Consider the following 20,580-nt stretch of genomic DNA (forward strand, 5'->3'; position numbering starts at 1 on the left):
CCGGGGTCAGCTGTCCCTGCACACCTGCTAAGGCACAGCGGGCGGCTCCTTGACAGCATGAGCCACAACTGTGCCACACTTTGTCCTTCTGCTCTTCGAGTTTCTGGTCACCATTTGAATGGCGACAAGATGCTTATCTCTAAGATTCAGCTTCCTCCTGTGTCAAAGTGGAGATGGCAAACCTCCATACTAGGATTATGGGCAAAGATCAAATGAAACATTCAAAGCGTTGCGTCTAACGTTTGGTGTATAGGACGTGCTTGGCAAAGGGTTTCTTCCTGCAGATGTCCCATCAGAGACCTCGAATAAAAACTGCCAAGCTGTGATGGGAACCTCATCAGCCTTCTGAGGCCGCTTTGAGTGCCGGGTGGTAGAGCAGGTCCCACTCGCCGAGTCCTGTTAATAGTGGACAAGACCGAGCAGGTTGGATCCTTCAGAAGAGCCTCCCGCCCTGCTGCGGCTGGACAGTGGGGTCAGGCAGGCACAGCTACTGACAGCTAGAAATGCAAGGGCAGCCCGGGCGAGGAGACTGCTGCAAGTCGGGCGTGTCAGCCCCACAGCTGGGCCAGCACGCGCCATCAGCGGTGGCGTCCCTTCACGTGAAGGACAACTGAGCCCGTCTGTCAGGCAATTCGTAAACACTTGTGTGAAGGTCGTTGCTTTTTCCTCCTGCTGCTTTTCCTCTGTGCATTCAAGACTGGATATGATTTGTTCTGAGCAGATGGGTAGGGCCAGGGAGAGTGGGAGATAAAGATAAGGAGGAGGAGTAGGTAGCCCACAAGTTATCAGGAAGTACCTTTAATTTTGTTGTGCACTCCTGGAGTCACCAGATGATCCCGGTTTGACGTCTCCCCGACCCATTTCCTGAATTTCCCCACAGTGCACCTGCACCGTCTCCCCAGCCCCGTCCTTCTCCACGGGGCTGTGGCTCTCAAGCTGTTTGGCTCCTGGGGGCTCACTGGGCTCTCTTTCCGTTCGTAGGCTACTTGGTCTACAGCGCGTCCTACGAGGACCTCATCAGGAACAAGTGGTCCACTCAGGCTTCGTCGGTGACTCATTTACCCATCGAGAACCTGAAGCCAAACACAAGGTAGGATGTGTCCGTCATTTGGAGACAGACAAACGAAACAATGAGACCTCGCTTGCATGGTCACAGATATCCTTAATTAAAATGTTTTCATGTTTTTTTTTTTTTTTTTTTGCATTTTCTGTTTGGTTCTCTGAGACTGTCAAAGAGATACATCATGCATTTTTCTTAGGAGAAAACTACCACATGTATTATAGTTGTCAGTTTATTTTGTTTATATTTTGTTCCCTATTTTCCAAAGACTAAACACTACCTACCATTTGGGAAAGAAAAGGTGTTCCGTGTGTCGAAAGGAAATTGATCCTTTTTAGTCACCCATGGGTGGCATTGGGCAGTGCCACCTTCGTACATGACACAGTGGAGTAGCAATTGCTGAACACATTCACTAACGGGTGCTCAAAGTCCGTGTGTAGCTTTTCAGACCATTCGAGAAAGATGTGCCTTATATGTTACAAGAGGTGCCTCACGGGTTCCTCGTAAGCCAGGCGGTGACCCACTGGCCACAGCGCCAAGCTGGCCTTGGGAGCCCTCAGTGTGGCAGGTGCAGGACTGGCCCCCAGGGTGCAGCTGGGTGAGTGTGCATCTCCTCTTTCTTATTTTCTGCTCATCAGGAAAGCTTTCCTGTGGGTGAACGCGGGCAGAGTGCCAGGTGCATGCTGGCTGAGCGGTGCTGTGCTGGTCAACTGGCTTTCTGGGAAAAAAGAAATCCCTGCCTTAGAGCGTTTGCCAATTCTGGTGGTAGAAATACTCCTGCAGTGGCTGTTTTCAAGCTACCAATGGGCTTGCAAAATTCTCAGACACTTAATGATGGCCCCTTGCAAGCCAGGGCAAGTGGCTCCAGCGCGCTGCGGTTGCCACATTTGCTTAGCAGAGGGCTCCAAGTGGCATGACGGTTGGGTCTCGTTTTCCACACAGTGGGAGGAACATAGAGCAGGTTGGAACAAAACGCTCTTGTTAAAGAGAAACGTGCCAAATGGGATAGAATCTGGGCAATGGCCAAGGGGGCAGAGAGGCTTCTGAACTGGCTGGCATTTGAATGTGCTGCTTGGGCTTACTTGAACTGAAATTTCATAAACTATTAGGAATCTCAGGATTTGGCAAGGAAAAATAAGTCTCAAAACAGGAAACTGAGAAAGTACTTGTCTTTATTTTTCCCTAAGAGTAGTGAAAACAGATTAAAGAAAGTAAAAACAACAAAATTAGAGAAAATGGGGACAATGTCCCTTGTGCGTATGTGTGTGTGTGTAGAGTGACAGCACGTTTATGACAGCTGTCCTAGAAAGCTGTAAGAAACCCTAGGAACCTTTTTTTTAATTAATTATTTTTATTTTTGAAGAAGTTTTAGATTACATAAATGTTACATAAAAAAATGTAAGGGATTCCCAGATGCCCCCCTTCCCCCCCCATTTTCCCACATTAACAACATCTTCTGTTGTGATCGATGAACCTGTATTGCATTGCTACTAACCATGGACCGTAGTTTACAGTATAGTTTACACGCTGTCCTGCACGATTTTGTAATTTATGACAAAATATACAATGGCCTGTACCTGCCACTGCAGTGTCACACAGTACAAATCCAGTGTCCCAAAATGCCCCATGTCACCCCTATTCTTCCCTCTCCCTCACCTCAGAACCCTGGTGGCCACTGCCTTTACACCAATGGTAAGCGTTCTTCCATTGCCTGGAGATCTACTCCTTGGAGTAGGATTTGAACCCCGTACTTCTGAGGCCCCAGTCCAGTGTGTGTCCACCATATCTGCTGCCAGGCTGACATTGAGGTTTTTTTTAAAAATTTAATTTAATTAATTTATTTTTCTCCCCTTCTTCCCCCCTCCCCGGTTGTCTGTTCTCTGTGTCTATTTGCTGCATGTTTTCTGTCTGCTTCTGTTGTTGTCAGCAGCACCAGGAATCTGTGTTTCTTTCTGTTGCATTATCTTGCTGCATCAGCTCTCCGGGTGCGCGGCGCCATTCCTGGGCAGGCTGCAGTTTCTTTCGCACTGGGCGGCTCTCCTTACGGGGCGCACTCCCTGTGCGTGGGGCTCCCCTATGCGGGGGACACCCCTGCGTGGCACGGCACTCCCTGCACACATCAGCACTGCACGTGGGCCAGCTCCACACGGTCAAGGAGGCCCGGGGTTTGAACAGCGGACCTCCCATGAGGTAGACAGATGCCCTAACTGCTGGGCAAAGTCCAGTTCCCTGACACTGAGTTTTGAGTGGGGTCGGGGCGGGCAGTACACGGTGGCGGTGTACCCCTTCTTTCATAGGCACTGATTGGGTACACACAGGGTATCCCGTAAATCCGTATGGAGAGTTTACCCTGCAGCAGGCACTAGGGGAGGGGACAGCGAAATACCCCTGCCCCCGTCCACATGGGGCCTCGAGTTTGGTAGAGGAGACAGGCATCTTTAAGTGACGTAAACACAACCTTCCACTGGTGTCACGGGGGCGAGGTGCATCGTGCCATGAGAGCGGAACCCCGGGAATTTCTTTCCCCATGGAGCCTGGGGGTGAGAGGGCAGTGGGTCCGCTTCCCAAGAAAAGCGAGATCTGGGGACACGTAGAAGCTGAGCTGGAGGGGTGGGGTGCGAGGGGCATGATGCCTGGCAGAGGCTGCCTGTAGGCTGGCGTGCTGGTGAGAGGAGGGAGACCCACAGGGCGGGAGGGTGGGGGGCTGGGCAGCCCCGGCCGTCCTCCGGTCCCCTCCTCACACCTGCCCCCTGCCCCGTGCAGTCCGGGAGGAGCCTCTGGGTGCCCGGCCGGCCCCAGGATGCTGCCTGGTGGTTTGCCCTCTACCTGGGCGTGCTGGCCGCACAGCCGTGGCTCCCTGCACCCGTTTCCTGGGCCTGGGGGGCTGGGATCTGGGTGCCAGGGCCCTCTTGCTCCTTTTGGCATCTTCCTAAGGCACCTGCCTTGGGCGGCCCCCAGTGGAGGACTCTCCTGGGCCCCGGAGGTGGCCGCTTCCTTCACTCAGCGCAGTCCTGAGGGCTTCTCGGGGGAAGTGACAGCAGGTCCAACAGGCACCTGCCTCCCAGAGGGGGGGGGGCCGCCAGCACCTGTGTAGGAGCATCTTCCTGTCCACTCTCAGTGGGCGCTGTCCACTCCCTCACCAAACAGGGCCCCACGGTGCTTTCTGGAGCCTTTGGTTTTAAATCCACATCCACAATACAAAGACAGGTCACAGTTGTTCCTAGGAAGGCTCCAGAAGCTCCTCTAAGAAGGCCAGGTGTGGGTTGCTTTCGTTACGTCCCTGGGGGAGAGAATGCTGAGTAGGAAATACGGGCTTTAGCCCATAGAAAAAGTTCAGTGTGGGTTTTGCGAATGGGAATTTTACTTTCTCTCATAATTCCTTGTTTTCCAGATCAGCATAGTTAAGTTTCCTTTGACACGGGAGATGAAAATCCAATGGAAATGTCTCTGGCAGGGTGATGCGTGGCCAGAGTCACTGCAGTTGGGGGTGGTAGACCTGGGGTAGCCTTAGGTTTCGGTGGTAGAACAAAATTGACACCAAAAAGAAATCTCGGTCCCAACCTGTTGGTCATCCCTTTGCCTTCTCCCTCGCGTCTTAGCCGTGGTCCCCTCCGCGGAGTGTGGGCACATGGTCGCCCCTGGCTCCAGCCACGGCTGAAGAAGCCCGTCCACAGAATTCACGTGGGGCCTCTGAATATGAGCTCATGCCGTAGGCTTTGGTTTCCTTTATTTAAGGGGAAAAAGTCCCTGTACAGTTTGACGAGTTTCATTGACAGATGCCAAATCCACTGCTTCCACTGACGGGCTTTGCCTTAAATAACTTCACAGCCCCTGAGTCAGAGTACGCGGAATTGGGAGAAATGCGCACTGCTGAGCGAATTGGATTTGGAAACTTATGTTCTTAATCGTGCACATCTTTTTTTTTAATGAAATTGAAAAAAGAATTTTCCTACATGGGATGAGTTGACTTTCTTGAAAGGCTTAAAAGGCAGCTAATTTTATTTTTTTATTGTTTTATTTTTTATCTTTATGTCATAGTTTTTATTTTATTTTATTTTTTAAATTTTTTATTCATTTTTTAATAAATATTACATTCAAAAAATATGAAGTCCCATTCAACGCCACCGCCCCCACCCCCCACTCCCCCCACACCAACACTCTCTCCCATCATCATGACACATCCATTGCACCTGGTAAGTACATCTCTGGGCATCACTGCACCCCTAGTCAATGATCCACATCATAGCCCACACTCTCCCATGTTCCATCCAGTGGGCCCTGGGGGGATCTACAATGTCCCGTAGTTGTCCGTGAAGCACCACCCAGGGCAACTCCAAGTCCCGAAAATGCCTCCCCATCTCATCTCTTCCTCCCATTCCCCGCACCCAGCAGCCACCATGGCCACCCTTCCCACACCAATGCCACATTTTCTCTGTGGACATTGGATTGGTTGTGTCCGTTGCACATCTATGTCAAGTGGGGACTTAGATTCCACATGGATGCTGGATGCAATCCTCCTGCTTTCAGTTGTAGGCACTCTAGGCTCCATGGTGTGGTGGTTGACATTCTTCAACTCCATGTTAGCTGAGTGGGGTAAGTCCAATAAATCAGAGTGTAGAAGCTGAAGTCTGTTGAGGCTTAGGGCCTGGCTATCATATTATCAGTCCAGAGATTCAAATCCCCTAAATATATCTTAAACCCCAACACCAACTACAATTCCAGTAAAGTATCATGAAAGTCTTGTGAAAAGAGATCCCATTGAGTCCAGTTCCATCACGCAGAAACACCAGCTCCAAAGAAGGGCCATCTGACATGGCAGTGAACCCCATCAGGCAACTAATTTTAGGAAGTGGGCTTTCCTTTGCTTTTTTTTTTTTAAAGATTTATTTATTTATTTCTCTCCCCTTACCCCCCTACCCTGGTTATCTGTTCTCTGTGTCTGTTTGCTGTGTCTTCTTTGTCTGCTTCTGTTGTCATCAGCGGCACGGGAATCTGTGTTTCTTTTTGTTGCATCATCTTGTGTCAGCTCTCCGTGTGTGTGGCGCCATTCCTGGGCAGGCTGCACTTTCTTTCGTGCTGGGTGGCTCTCCTTGTGGGGTGCACTCTTTGTGCATGGGGCTCCCCTGCGCGGGGACACCCCTGCGTGGCAGGGCACTCCTTGTGCGCATCAGTACTGCGCATGGGCCAGCTCCACACGGGTCAAGGAGGCCCGGGGTTTGAACCGCGGACCTCCCATGTGGTAGTCGGACGCCCTAACCACTGGGCCAAGTCCACCGCCTTCCTTTGCTTTTTGTTTCATCCAACTTAAAGTAAAATATCTGTGTACTCTGAGGCCAAATGTTGTCTGGTCTCAGCTGCTGCAGAGTCTTGGTATTGGGGCGTAACTGTTAGCCTTTTACTCTCTAAAGGCAGAGAGATAATTCACCGTTTTAGAGTTCACTGCATTCTAATCAGAACAAATAAAACACATAACTGTGTGTCTGACTTGATCAAATAAAACATGTAACTTTACAAACTGACGAGGAATTTCATGAGTATCTTCTGACTCAGCTATGACATTTCCTACATTGTTTTATTAAACCCGAAGTAATTACGGCAGCCACTTGTGACATTTGGTGCCGTCGTCCTAGGAACAGGTCCTTTCTGAATTCTCTCCAGTTGAGACGTGCCACCCATCACAGATTTTGACCCTCCCCTTCACCTGTAGGTTGCTAAGCGTAAGAGAGCCGTACCTGTTGTCTTTTAGCTCACACGAGTGGAAAGGACGGTGCTTCGAGACCCCTTGCTTACCAGTCTCCCTCTAGACGAGTCAACCCGGACACACTTTCTTGCTAACACCGTCTCTCCTCCAACTCAGAGCTGCACCTTGCAGGAGAGCCTCTTTCTCCACGCACTCTCCCTGGACTTACTTCTCTTTCCGGCAGCACTGGGCTCAGACAGTGCGACCCAGTGCCTTTGGAGGCCTCCCCTGCCAGCTCTGGGCCAGCCCCAGCTCTTGTCATCACCCGGGACATCACTGCCATGTTGGTTCCCCTGAGAGTCAAACATCTGCTCTCTGTCACCAGCGCTCTCTGGACGAATTGCCTCATCACGGGTCCAGCAGCCTTCCTCTTCCCACAGATCGCAGTGATAAGGCTTGGGCTGGGATTTGAACGCCCGCTGCAGTATTTTGCTGCTCCAGGCACTCCCCTTTGGGCTTTGGAGCTCACGCAGGGGCCTGAGTCCAGCAGGAGCAGGGTCGAGCGGAGCCGGGGTCAAGCGAGGGCAGCTCCTGATTGTCTACGTAAGCGCACTCTTCACCCGATCTCTGCCTCGAGCACCCCCAGCATCGGCGCAGGGCGTCTCTGAGCCACATGCCTGTGTTAAGTTACTTGTCCTGCTCTGAAAAGTTTTGGAAAACTAAGAAAGTTCAGAAAAAAATGTGAAGGCCAAGTAGGCGTTTGTGACAAATAGGACTCGAGCTCTGGCACACAGTAGGTGTTCGGGGGTTTTGGAATCTGTCTCATTACACGGAAATTAAACAAATTTCTCTTTTCAAAAAACGTTTTCTTCTGATTTCAGGTATTATTTCAAAGTTCAAGCCCAAAATCCTCATGGCTATGGGCCTGTGAGCCCGTCGGTCTCATTCGTTACAGAATCAGGTATGGCAGACTCTACCTCTTACGTGTCTATTTCCTTTCCCTAAAGACTAAACAAATGATCTAGAATAATGACCACAATAGAGAAAAAAAGCTAAGGACGTAATATCCTTACTTTTCTATTTAATAAGATCATATTGGATATCTATGTACAAAATAAACATTATTTTCTTTCTCCTAGGTTAAAATTTGGCTAATTAAAAGTAGTCTTCCCTGGAACTGCCAGAGGAGTGGAGTGGAGAGGATAAATTCTGATGAAAGGCAAAAATCTAGTTTTCAATGTGGAAAAGATAGCAAGTTTTTGACTCTATCTGAAAAGATTTAGTTGCAGAGTTATGAAAAGTTTTTTATTGCAGACAGCTGAAGATCATCAATGGTATTTGGTCCCAGAGGAAATTAGTCAGGTCTCTGGACAAGGAGGCAGAGATGGTTTTACTTAGTAATGAGAGTTACTTAAAATATTATTCCATCCCCAAAAACAGTATCCCTCAGACTGTGCCTGCGTTTTGGGGTGCTGGCGTGAACTCCCAGACCATCGATGAAAAGCCGCGTGGTCCGCGGTCTGAGGCGGTACACAGGAGAGCTGACCCCGGGGCCACTTCTTGCGTTAGTGACCTTTCTGTACAGCAAGTCCAGCTGGAGAGTTCGGACTGGACTGTGGCTCCAAAGTGGCCCCGTCCAGCAGCCCGGCCAAGCCAGCTCTGCAGCAGATACGCTCTGGCTTCCATGTGGTTAGACTATTTCCTACGTGTGCTTTAATTCCAGTAGATTTGCCTGTGGGAGGTGTTCTGAAGTGCCACCACTCAAAATCTACCGAAAACAAAACTTTTGTGAAAAGATGCTTCATACTGGAAGTGTAGGCAAAGGCCCTCCAGGGGTTTTTTACCTGCTGCAGTTAAGAAGCGTGTTTCTCTTTAGCAGCTGAGGAAGAGCAAGAGACAACCACCATTCAGTGGTGAATTTGCTAAATGAGAAATGCATCTATGTTTATGGCTGCATTTCCCAAAAATAACTATCAGAATTAACATGATAAAAGTCTACAGAAAAGCCAGATAAAACAAACCTAGAAGTCTACCAAGAAACTTGGGTCCTAAATCCACCTGAGTAGCAAGTGGTTTCAGTGTAATTTCTGCAACTGCAATATGAAGTTTTGACTAGACAGCTCTTTTCTTTGACCCTCTTTTCCAAGAAGAGCTCTCACCACGGTCCCACCCTGGAAATCCAGGGTGTCATCTCTGCCTCCAAATAAGACTCTCCTGGCAGTCTGGGAGCTTCATTTCCAGGAACCTCCCCGGAGATCCGCATGCACAACAGAAACAGATGATTATCTGCTCTGGGGGTCTCCATGAAACCTCTCAGTTTTGCATGTTGTTTTAGGGCATTCCCTTCAGCTCTGCCCGGGCATACTTGAGACTTTTACAGCAGTATTAAATGTGAGAAGTTCAGTGCAGGAGAGCAGGACAAACATGTGCACGTAAAGCTAACGGCGTGCCCCTTTATTTTATGGACAGTGGGCAATGTTGGAATGAACGGTCTGAACAAAGAGAGAATCTTCCGTAGCCTGACTGTGGTGGCATCGGGTGTCAAAGTACATACAACTGTACGCCGAGAACACAACTTTACTGCATAATAACTTTAAACATAGAGTATAAACAGAATGGCCTGTGTTTACTTAGCCCAGGGCATTTTGTAAAAAGAGCAGAATTTCTTATAAAGCTCATTTTGTATTCTTTTAATGGCATTATTTGGACTAAGATATAGATGCTAAAAACAGCACTTTATTGTGGTGTGACTGGCGGACAGTGACCTGCACCTGTTTCGAGCATGCAGGTTAAGAAGCGTTGAGGTCATTTCCGCCCACGAAGCCGTCAGATGGTGAAGACCCCGAACGAGTCCACCGTCCCCTGTGCCTCCCCGTTGCTGTGGATCCCCTCCCCGTGCCCCCTCTCCGTGCACCCCTCTTTCCCCTTCCCCCGGCAGCCACTGATCCACCATCTGTCACTATGGATAGTTTGCACTCTCTAGAGTTTTAGATGAATGGACTCCTTTCATTCAGCACAATGATCATTCTAAGATTTATTCATGTCGTTTGCATCAATAGTTCATCCTTTTTATTTCTGTCTATTTATAAATGTCTGTTCCAAAGATAGACATTTTTGAATAATGACTATTAAGTTATTTTGTAGTACCCCATGGCAAAATCTTACTATTTTCAAATACCCACTGTTTCTACATAATTAACAAGGCAATATAACTAGAAATGAATATTTCTCAAAAGGAAATGGTTGGAAAATAAAAACTAAGAAAAAACTTTGGCATCCCTAAAGTAAACCTTAGGTTTTCCTTTATCGTTTCCAGTTTGGTTAGCTGTTTCCAGTACAATAAACATTTCAACCATTTGGCATGATTGTGAAATATGATAGTACAGTCAATTTTTCCTTTTCATTCTACAGACAATCCTCTGCTTGTTGTCAGACCACCAGGTACGTCTCCCCGCTTGGTAATATTGACCTTCTTGCAATCAAGTTGCATACTGAATGTGAGACAACTGTAATTACTCACAGATGGAAATGGGAGACCATCTTTTTATTTTCAGAATTTTGGGACAACTTTTACGGTTTCCTTGTACATCCTGATCTAGAGAAAAGAACCATCTGGGAATTTTTTGGTCGTGTCTTCCACAGCCATCGACATTGATGATAAACCAGGGTGGGGTAGCTGGTATCTGTGAAATAGATAACTTTATTAATGTAATCCTTTTGAATACTTTGTATTGTTCAAAACAGCAAAATGCGCTAGGTGTACAGCACATTTTTACTTTGTTTCAAACAAACAGACAAGGTCCTGTAGCTTAAGTTCAGGGCAAGCCCTTGAGTGGCCGGAACAGGACTTGACTCAGAGGGACTTGGGAGGCGGGGCCGTGCTGCTAAAGAATGCGCCCTTACAGCTCGTTTTACGTGAGGTTTAAAAGCTTTTTGTTAAGGTCAAGAATCCCTTATTGAAATGCAAATACTTTAAATATGTTTAGGTAAAATAAAAAAAAAAAACCCTCTGGAATTGAACTGCAGTACTAAGAAAGAAAACGGGATTCAGGAGGTGGGAAGGCATCGGGCACACTATGCGCAGGAAAGCCCCGTGAGGGGCCAATGAGTAAGTCCAGTGTTGGGAGACTTTGGCTGAGAGTGGACACCGTGAAGCCCCACACCCGTGGTCTGCTCTGTGCTGTGCAGGTGGCGAGCCCATCTGGATCCCGTTTAGCTTCAAGCACGACCCCAGCTACACGGATTGCCACGGCCGGCAGTATGTGAAGCGCACCTGGTACAGGAAGTTTGTGGGAGTCGTGCTGTGCAATTCCCTGAGGTATAAGATCTACCTGAGCGACAACCTGAAAGGTAGGTCTTTGAGGATGGGTGGCCACAGGGAGGAGTGGGGACGTGTGGTTTTCTAAGGTCCCGGCTCAACAAAGCAGGTGCATCAGAGTGTTCTGGAGGTGTGAACCTGTCATGTCTCCCAGGGGCTCAAAGGCCAACCAGCCTGGGGGCTCTACTTGTCAGTCACTCGTTTTCATATTGGCACCTGTCTTAGTCAGCCAAAGGGTGGCTAAATACCAGAAATTGGTTTGTTTTTTATAAAGGATATTTATTTGGGGTAGGAGCTTATAGACACCAGGCCATAAAGCATAAGTTCCTTCCCTCACCAAAGTCTATTTTCACCTGTTGAAGCAAGATGGCTGCCTACATGTGCAAGGCTTCCTGGGTTCCTCTCTTCCTGGGGCTTGCTTCTCTCTGGGTTCAAGGTTCCTCTCTTCCTGGGGCTGGCTTCTCTTTCCTCTGTGTGCTTACTTCTTGGGGCACCAGCTTAAGACTTCAGCATCAGACTCCAACATCAAAACTCCAGCATTAAGAACCCTCAGCTCTGTCCTTTGCCTTTTATCTGTGAGTCCCCACCAAGGAACAGGGACTCAACGCCCTAATGACATGGCCCAATCAAAGCCCTAATCATAACTCCATCACGCCCGGGTACAGATCAGATTACAAACGTAATCCATTACCTACTTTTGGAATTCATAACCATATCAAACTACTACATCATCCAAACATATTTCTTAAAAATTCACTACATTGTAGGAATAAAGTCCAAAGTCCCTTTGGGTAAAGGCTGTTTTCTTTGCCATGAACTCAATAACAGTAGGTACAAATGCAAACCACAAGTATTAAGGAAATGTCCTCTCCCAGCCCCGCCACTGCCACAGCTTTGTGGAGAAGAAAATGGAGATGGCAAAACAAGTATCAGAAGTATTATCTGTTCAGTGTTGGAAAAAAATCACGTTGTTTTCAACGCGATGGAACTGCATTAGTCCTTTGAGAGGCCCACACTTCAGCCATGCTGTACTGGACTCACACCCGCACACTTGCCTTCTCTTCCAAAGCTGGCACAGCTCTTAATTCTAGATGATTTTAGACTGTTCCATTGGGTGCTCTGTATTTTGTCACTGGTCAGCTTTTTGTTTGCTGGTTGGTTTTGTTTTCTTTAGTAGACCTGGCTAGCTGCCAACATTTAAAACCAGTGCAAAGCCGTCTCCCCGCCATCCCCACCCTCATCTCTCCCGGGGTGTGAACATAAACCGCTCCCAGCCCCCACTGCCTCGTTGTCTCTCTCTGCTCATTCCTTTCCCTTCTGCCACCACCTGTTTACTCTTCTCCTTCAGAATTCCTAGGAGTGCTTCTGCAGCCACCTGGGCTTCCAAAGTGGGGGAACCACCTGGCCCATCGTGGTTCAGTACCACGGACAGCACCTCTCGGCGCAGGCACGCGCCCTCTAGTTCTGTGTGCAAAGAGGGTCTCCTATTTTTATAAACCTCCTTTTCTTAACCAAGGAGTGAAACGTCTGCCCCTTGTAGGCTGAAACTGCCTGTCATGTTAATAGTCTCCACTTATCGAATACCTGTTAAGTATTTAGCAGACATGGTCCAGCAAATCCCTTGCCACGCTTTCGAGGCTGGTACGACGGTCGCCCTTTGCGCACAGAGGTTAGGTAGCACGCCCAAGTCAGAGGTGCGCCAGGCTTGCGCCCACTCCTGCCTAGCACCATTCTCTGGCTGTTCCTGGACCCTCCATGTTCCTCCGTGCAGATACGTTCTACAGCATCGGGGACAGCTGGGGGAGAGGAGAAGACCATTGCCAGTTTGTGGACTCGCACCTGGATGGACGAACAGGGCCTCAGTCCTACATAGAGGCCCTCCCTGCCATCCAAGGTACTGTGACCAGATGCCGGGGCAGTGCCAGAGGGTGGGAGGGGGCTGGGCCCGGAGGGGGGCACTGGGGCTCCGCCTTTGAGTTGCCATTTTAAGATGGATGTTGGGATCATGAAAGTGAAAAAAGACTCCACGTGCTGGTCTTACGTTGGGCCTTGAGGAGGTGGGGACACAAAGGAATAGAAGGCCTCATCCCAGCTCTCCAGAACATTCTCTATGGCCGGGAATTAAAAATAAATATTTGAAAATGTCAATAAGTACAGTCACAAAAATTATGTGATTGTGCTGGTGTCGGTTGGGTAACTGTACAGATTGCAGTCACTGTGTGAATTCACAGGAGGCGGCCGTTGCAGGCTGTGAGGAAGGTTTTCGGAAAAGGCGCAGGGGCCTGAGGCTTCAGAGCCTGGGTGGCCGTGCAGGGGCACCTGCCAGGGGAGAGAGCCAGCGCCAAGTGCAGGGACGCGCTCCTGCCCCGAGCAGCCTCGGGAGAGCGTGGCCCGCCCCGTGGAGGGGTGAGCAGGACGGATGTGCTGCCCTCAGGGTTGGCAGCGCCTCCTGTCCCCGGCGCCTCCGGCCCGAACGCACACAGCCCGCCCGGCCGCAGCCCAGCACCTCGTTGCTTGAGCCCTCAGCCCTTGGGGCGCTGGTGTTTTCAGGACGCATGATGTTCTGATCTTTCTGGTTTTTCGTTTGGAGCAAAAATACCATAGGCTGCTCTGTGGATGACCCAGTTCAAGAGTTAAAACACAGAGAGTAAAATGGCCACACGCCACGCCATGTTGCCTCGTGTTTCAGCACCTGGCAGGGCCCTGGGGCTCTGTTACGGGGTTTCTCCGCATGTCACTGTGTCTTGGGGACAGGGTTGCTGCTTCAGCTCTACCAGGGCTGCCGGCTCTCCGAGGGGGCGCCTCCCGTAAGCAGGGCCGAGGGGCGCGGGCAGCTCCCAGGCTGCCGGGATTTAAGGGTGAGGCATCGATTCCCCCTCACGGAGTGATGGTCGGAAGTACTGCAGCACTTGTTTCTGTTGAGATATTTGCTGGAAAGATCTACGAGTCTGTGCGGATTCTAGGAATTCGCCACGGGGAGGCTGGGTTCTGGGCAACGGGGGGGAGGGGCTGGGGAGGCCCCAGTTCTGCGGGAACAGCTGGACCTTGTTCACACCATGTGCCCAGTTCCTGGCCCGTGGGCAGCGCGCACTTGTCGTCCGCTCAGATGACTTTACAGAGGGAGGGGGAGGGCACTAGTGGGCACCCTCTCCCCGCGTCCCGACACGTGGGGCCAGGCGATCGCACAAGCCCTGCCTGGGATAAACCGCACAGAAGTAGCGGCGTCCCAGGGTCCTCCAGCCTCCCCGGCAGCCTCCTGCGGGAACGGAGGCTGGAAGGCCGCTGTGGAGCCTTAGGCGGGTTTTCCTCTCTCTCGCCCGTCCAGGCTACCATCGCCAGTACCGCCAGGAGCCCGTCAGCTTCGGCCGCATTGGGTTTGGAACCCCCTACTACTACGTGGGCTGGTACGAGTGTGGGGTCACCATTCCAGGGAAGTGGTGACCGCAGGACCTGCCGCTCGGCTCGCTCGCACCCGGGGCCGGGAGCGGACCATCGAGACGCCAGCCCGGTCCGGAATTCGGCCGCGCTCCTCGGCCCAGACGCCCCGACGGGGATCCGTCTCGTTGCTGGCTCTCTCCTCCATGCTTTCCTTCACTGGCACATCCCTGGGGACGGCAGAGGCTGCAGCTCCAGGCGACGGCCCCTGAGTCTGTGCTTCTCAGACCTGCGAGGCCCAAACCCCGGGTCCCGGGATCTGCAGGAGCCAGCTTGCTTCGGCCCGGAGCGCGGCACCCGCCTCCCTCCCAGGCTCCTCCACGACCGGCAGAACTGACTCTCCGAGCCCTTTCCAGGCAGCAAACGGAATTACCCAAAACCCTGCCGAGGGGCGTGCAGCCTCCTTCCGATTTCCCCGACGGACCTCCCACCGCTAGACTAAATGTATCAAGTCGTATTTGTAAATTCTCAATTTTGAGATATATATAATATATATGTATATATGCATATACATATACACACTTGTCTGCAAGAATATGAATTAAAATTGCTAAATTTGAACTTGTTCACCAGCTAAATGGGCTGTTTATTGACACGCTTGAGGCGTGTCCGGGGCACAGGCTCTTGGCCTCAGGTAGCGGCAGCGTGAAGCTATGCTTTCTTCCCTTGGGTGCTTCGGAGCTGTGGGCAGGGCCGGGGTCCTGGGAGAGGGGCCGCCGTCTGACCGCAAGGCTCGTGGAGCGCTTCCCACCAGGACGGCGGGCAGGGGTGCCTGGCAGCTCTGGGGACACTGCCAGGACGTGTCCAGATGAAGATTTTAGGTCCCCGCTGGTTTCATAAGCCAGTTTCAAAAACTCCTTCTCCCCGTCCTTCCTATCTTAATATTTACTCTTGGAAATATAAACATCTTGCTTCTCCGTAAGAGAGAGTTTATTTAAAGACCTTTCAGTCTAATTATTTTTAAAACACGTTGTACTTTCCATGTCCTCGGTGCCTCCAGGTCAGGGCAGCTCTGTGGGGCAAAGGCTCTGTCTCTTTCCATAAACGTTTTGCTGGGTTAAAAGCTGAGTGGTCTACGGGAACCCCGTATTTGATGTCTGATTTCCCTGTAAACCCACAACTTCTCTGATAAAAAGAGAGAAGTTTTCCTGCAGGAGAAGCAGCGGTGGGAAGGCGGCTGCGCTGCCATTAGGTGATTTCCCGTCAGAACATAGCCCAGGCTTGTGGAGCCGGCTCTGCCCTCCTGGGGGGGGTCTGGTGAGGTGAGACCTGGTGGAGCTGGTGGGTCTGAAGGTAACACCCACAAGGACGCCAGGAGCTCTGCGGAGTCTTTGGGACGCCTGGCTCTGTCCTCAAATCCCACGATCCCCCTTCTACGTAAACCACGGTAGAGGAAGCGCAGGCCTTGTGGCCGCCAAAAGTGCTGGAATTCCTTGGGGAGGCACGCTGGATACCGAGGCCACAGGTTACTCACATTCTAGTTCGCACCGTGGGGCCGGAGCCTCGAAGTTGCTGTGGGGGCTTTTGTATGTGAAAGGTGGAACCTTTAAAAAGGTGTGCAAAAAACACCTGACTTTTCACACTGATTTTCAGTCAAATATGCTTCCCAAAGCCAAGCCAAAGATTAGGCCTTTAAATAGGATTGAACTTTCCTGGGACTACGGGAATTGCTTCCTTTACCCACCCCCCCATAACTCCTCCCCCCACAGCGATCGCTTTTGGAGAACAGAGAAAGAAGCCAGGTGAGGCTGTGAGGGGAGAGCCCGCGGATCGCGTGTTTCCTGAAAACGTCTCCTCATTGGGTGGCATGAGGAAAGCACGTGGGCAGATCCCAAGCTCAGGCTTGGTTCGGGGCCTTCTTGGAAAGAAACGGCGACTGGGGCTCAGCACAGACTCGAGAAGAGACAATTATCCCTTCCTTGCCACATTCTTCATCCACTAAAACTGGTTCCCTCAGAGGGGCTTCAGGCTCAGTTTACACACTAAGGGTCTTGCTCCACCTCAGGGGGATTTAGGCTCAGTTCATACACTAAGGGGCTTGCTCCACTTCAGAAGGGTTTTAGGCTCAGTTTACACACTAAGGGGCTTGCTCCACCTCAGGGGGATTTAGGCTCAGTTTACACACTAAGGGGCTTGCTCCACCTCAGGGGGATTTAGGTTCAGTTCATACACTAAGGGACTTGCTCCACGTCAGAAGGGCTTTAGGCTCAGTTTACACACTAAGGGGCTTGCTCCACCTCAGGGGGTGCTTTAAACTCAGTTTACACACCAAGGGGCTTGCTCCGTCTCAGAAGGACTAAAGGATCAGTTCACATACTAAGGGGCTTGTTCCACCTCAGGGGGCTTTTGGCTCAGTTTACACACTAAGGGGCTTGCTCCACCTCAGGGGAATTTAGGCTCAGTTCACACACTAAGGGGCTTATTCCATCTCAGGGGGCTTTAGGCTCAGTTTACACACTAAGGGGTTTGCTCCATCTCAGGGGGCTTTAGGCTCAGTACACACACTAAGGGGCTTGTTTCACCTCAGGGGGCTTTAGGCTCAGTTTACACACTAAGGGGCTTGCTCCACCTCAGGGGGATTTAGGTTCAGTTCATATACTAAAGGTCTTATTCCACTTCAGAAGGGCTTTAGGCTCAGTTTACACACTAAGGGGCTTGCTCCTCCTCAGGGGGTGCTTTAGGCTCAGTTTACACACTAAGGGGCTTGCTCCGCCTCAGGAGGGCTTTAGGCTCAGTTCACACACTAAGGGGCTTACTCTGCCTCAGAAGGGCTAAAGGATCAGTTCACACACTAAGGGTCTTGCTCTGTCTCAGAAGGGCATTAGGCTCAGTTCATACACTAAGGGGCTTGCTCCACCCCGGGGGTTTTAGGCTCACTTCAGAGAAGTATAAGGAATTTCCTGGCATTCTGTTATGCCATGATTTTTGAACCTGCCTGGATTCTTTAGGCTGTGTTTGATTTAGGACTCTGAACTTTGTTATGTAAATGTTTGCTATTTAAATGGAAAGTACTACAACCCCCAGGTGATGTAGTTGCCAAAACAACCAGCTGAATTTAAGGTTAGGTAGTACTATCATTTATAATCTATCCAAATTGGGCTAAGTAGTAGCTCATGAGTCTGCAGTGAGTGCACCTTCCTGGCACTGTCTGAATGCTGGAAGCCACGTTTCAGAAGCCGTTGGAAGGGGAGGCCCAGAAGAGGTCACTGGAGATGGTGAAGGGGCTTAAAACAATTTCACGGAAAGGTAGGATGGAGTTTGTGAAAGTCTTCCTACAGCGAGAAGACTCCATCTGCTGAGAGGCTGCAGGCGGAGAGCTGGACAACTCTGGAGGTCAGAATTAAAAACAAGTGGGAATCATAGGAAAAGGAAATTCAGCTTAATATGGCAAAGAATTTTAGAAAAGCCCAACTATCAAATGAGCTTCATTGGAAAATAGTGAGATGCCCATTACTGAAAAACTTCACATGAAACTGGAAAGGATTCAAGTGGTGGCGTGAGGGACCCAGCTTCTTTCTCCATGGCCTGTGCATTAAGAATTATTTCTGCATATTTAGAGGGTGGTAAACAAAACAAACAAACTAACAAAACCAAGAATATGAGGTAGAGGATGCGTGTGGTTTGCAAAGCCTAAAATATTTATTGTTTGGCCTTTTTAGAAGAAGTTTGCTGACCCATGGATTAGAGTTTTCTTGAGGTTTAAATGACATTTTTAAAAAGGCCTAATTTAAAGACAAGCACATAATGCTTAACAGATGCTGTTTCCCTTTTCCCTCGCTTAGATGATATTTATTTTCTGACCATCGTCTCCTCCAGCCTGAAGTCTGAACTCTGTGTCTGTGGTTACGTCCTGGGTTCCAGAGCTTCCTTTTTGACAAGCCCCTTGCTTGGGCTGTGGCTTCTGAAAGGATCATCCTGTTTGGGAGGCTTCATGCATATTTAATACGGCCATTTGGTTAAAACATAACTTGCAGCTTTCAGCAGAAGAAGTTTGGCTTGTTTTCCCCCTCTGACCTACTGAAGTCACGTATCTTGGTCACTTTGGCAGGGGGATTTTATGAGAATGTGCAAGTTGAGTTGAGGTTGAAATAGGCTTGCCCCTCCATCTGGAAAACGGGGCATAGTTGCTGTGTAATTACAAAACAATTCCACTGACAGAATCATCCCCCCTTCCCAGAACATTTTATACCTTATAGATGCCTTCAGGTCATCTCCATGAAATGTAACTGCTTTGCAACTGGGGAAAAGAAGTGAATTAAAAAAGGAAAGTGTCTTCCCAACCATCCCCCTCTCCTTTTTTTTCCAGTTAGGCTGAGCTCAGTAAACTGTATGAAAACAAAATCACACCTTTCATGAGTGGAGAGAGGTGGTCTCAAATCATAGCTGTAAGATTATTAATGCTAAAATAGTAATTAAAAAAAGAACGCTAAGCACATAGGGTTTATGATAATAGTGACATAAAATTAATAGAGAATGAAAGCTGATACATTTAACCCAAGAAAACATTCTGGGCCCAGATTGGGAAAGGAGTACTTTTCCAGGCACAGATTGTTTGATGCAAAGACTAGAAATGCCCTCACATATTAAGTAAAAAATTTCTGTGAGACTTAATCAATCTCAGGACAGGAAGTCGCGCGTGGCGGGTCCTGCTGGGTCCGTGGTGGGAGGCCAGCCAGCAGCCACGTTGCCTCCGCTGCCCTCCTTGCCACAGGCTCTCCCTCGCTCCGCTCTCTCCTCTGCGGGCTGGTTCTCTGGCCACAGGTCGCCTGTAGGCCACTGGCCCCGGCCTACACACAGGGCCGCCGTGGGTCTCCTCGCTCTGCTTCTCTCAGCAACTGCACTGGGCTCTCAGCACCCGGGACAAAGATTGGGGTGGGACTCTGGTCACATCAGCCTGGGTTGGGGTCCCCACCCTGGTGCAGTCAACTGTGTGGGGTGCAAGCAGGGTGTGTGAGAAGACACTGACATCACTAGGACAAATTCTCATAGACAAATGGGAAACAAAGTGATAAGAAAACGAACCATTGTGTAGGCGACTGGTCATTTTTACATGACTTCACTTAGAATACTCTAGAAGTTCCATATTGGTTTAAAAGCGGCCTTAGGTTTCCTACACTCCAGGCTTTCCTCGCTACCAGTGGTATAACCTTCCTTCTTATGCTAAGAAGTTTCAGAACTATCCCAGGTATTTGAAATAAAATTATGGGCTAGGTTCACTCTACCACACCTATGTTTTCTGAGAAAAGAAATAAGTACATTCTTTCATTTGCTGAGATGCTCCCAAGGAAAATTCCTTTATGCAGAAATAAGAAAACAAATATGCAAAGTCTCTCTGCAGCTATCTGATATCAGACCAACTATGAAGTGAATAATGAATATTATTCCAGAACAAGATACAATGGATGAGCCAGAGATGGAAAATTATTGAAACTCTTGAGAAGTAAATTTCTTGACAAGTAAATGTTCACAGTGGGGTTGAAAGTCTTTGGAGTAAACTGTGGATAAACTTTAATGAGAGCTAAGAGGTGCCAGATTCCTGACCACAGCCTGCAAGGTCCCACACAATTTGGTCAACCTCCAACATCCACTGAGCTCCCCACAGCTCTTTGGCTCCTCACAGCTCCTCAGCTCCTCTCAGCTCCTCACAGCTCCTCGTAGCTCCTCTCAGCTCCTCACAGCTCCTCACAAATCCTCACAGCTCCTCAGCTCCTCACACCTCAGGTCCTCACAGCTCCTCACAGCTCCTCAGCTCCTCACACCTCCTCAGGTCCTCATAGCTCCTCACAGCTCCTCTCTTCTCCTCAGCTCCTCTCAGCTCCTCACAGCAACTCACAGCTCCTCACAGCTCCTCAGCTCCTCACAGCTCCTCGCAGCTCCTCACAGCTCCTCAGCTCCTCCCAACTCCTGTCAGCTCCTCAGCTCCTCTCAGCTCCTCTCAGCTCCTCTCAGGTCCTTACAGCTCCTCTCAGCTCCTCAGCTCCTCTCAACTCCTCACAGCTCCTCAGCTCCTCACAGCTCCTCTCAGCTCCTCACAGCAACTCACAGCTCCTCACAGCTCCTCAGCTCCTCACAGCTCCTCGCAGCTCC

At 49.8% G+C, this 20,580-nt stretch overlaps 1 protein-coding gene across 1 annotated transcript in view; it reads left to right on the forward strand.

Annotated features, from left to right (window-relative positions):
- The window catches only part of FNDC1 (fibronectin type III domain containing 1), a 109,832-nt gene extending 94,778 nt beyond the window's left edge, over positions 1-15,054 (forward strand). Inside the window, exons 18-23 of the mRNA XM_058289543.2 lie at positions 982-1,090; positions 7,622-7,701; positions 10,152-10,181; positions 10,929-11,090; positions 12,830-12,952; positions 14,384-15,054. Of these exons, the coding sequence (XP_058145526.1) occupies positions 982-1,090; positions 7,622-7,701; positions 10,152-10,181; positions 10,929-11,090; positions 12,830-12,952; positions 14,384-14,499 (620 nt within the window). The 3' untranslated portion in view covers positions 14,500-15,054. The remainder of the gene's footprint in view (positions 1-981; positions 1,091-7,621; positions 7,702-10,151; positions 10,182-10,928; positions 11,091-12,829; positions 12,953-14,383) is intronic.
- Positions 15,055-20,580: the final 5,526 nt, after the last annotated feature.

This window comes from Dasypus novemcinctus, chromosome 28 (genome assembly GCF_030445035.2).
Source record: "Dasypus novemcinctus isolate mDasNov1 chromosome 28, mDasNov1.1.hap2, whole genome shotgun sequence".
Lineage (NCBI taxonomy): Eukaryota > Metazoa > Chordata > Mammalia > Cingulata > Dasypodidae > Dasypus > Dasypus novemcinctus.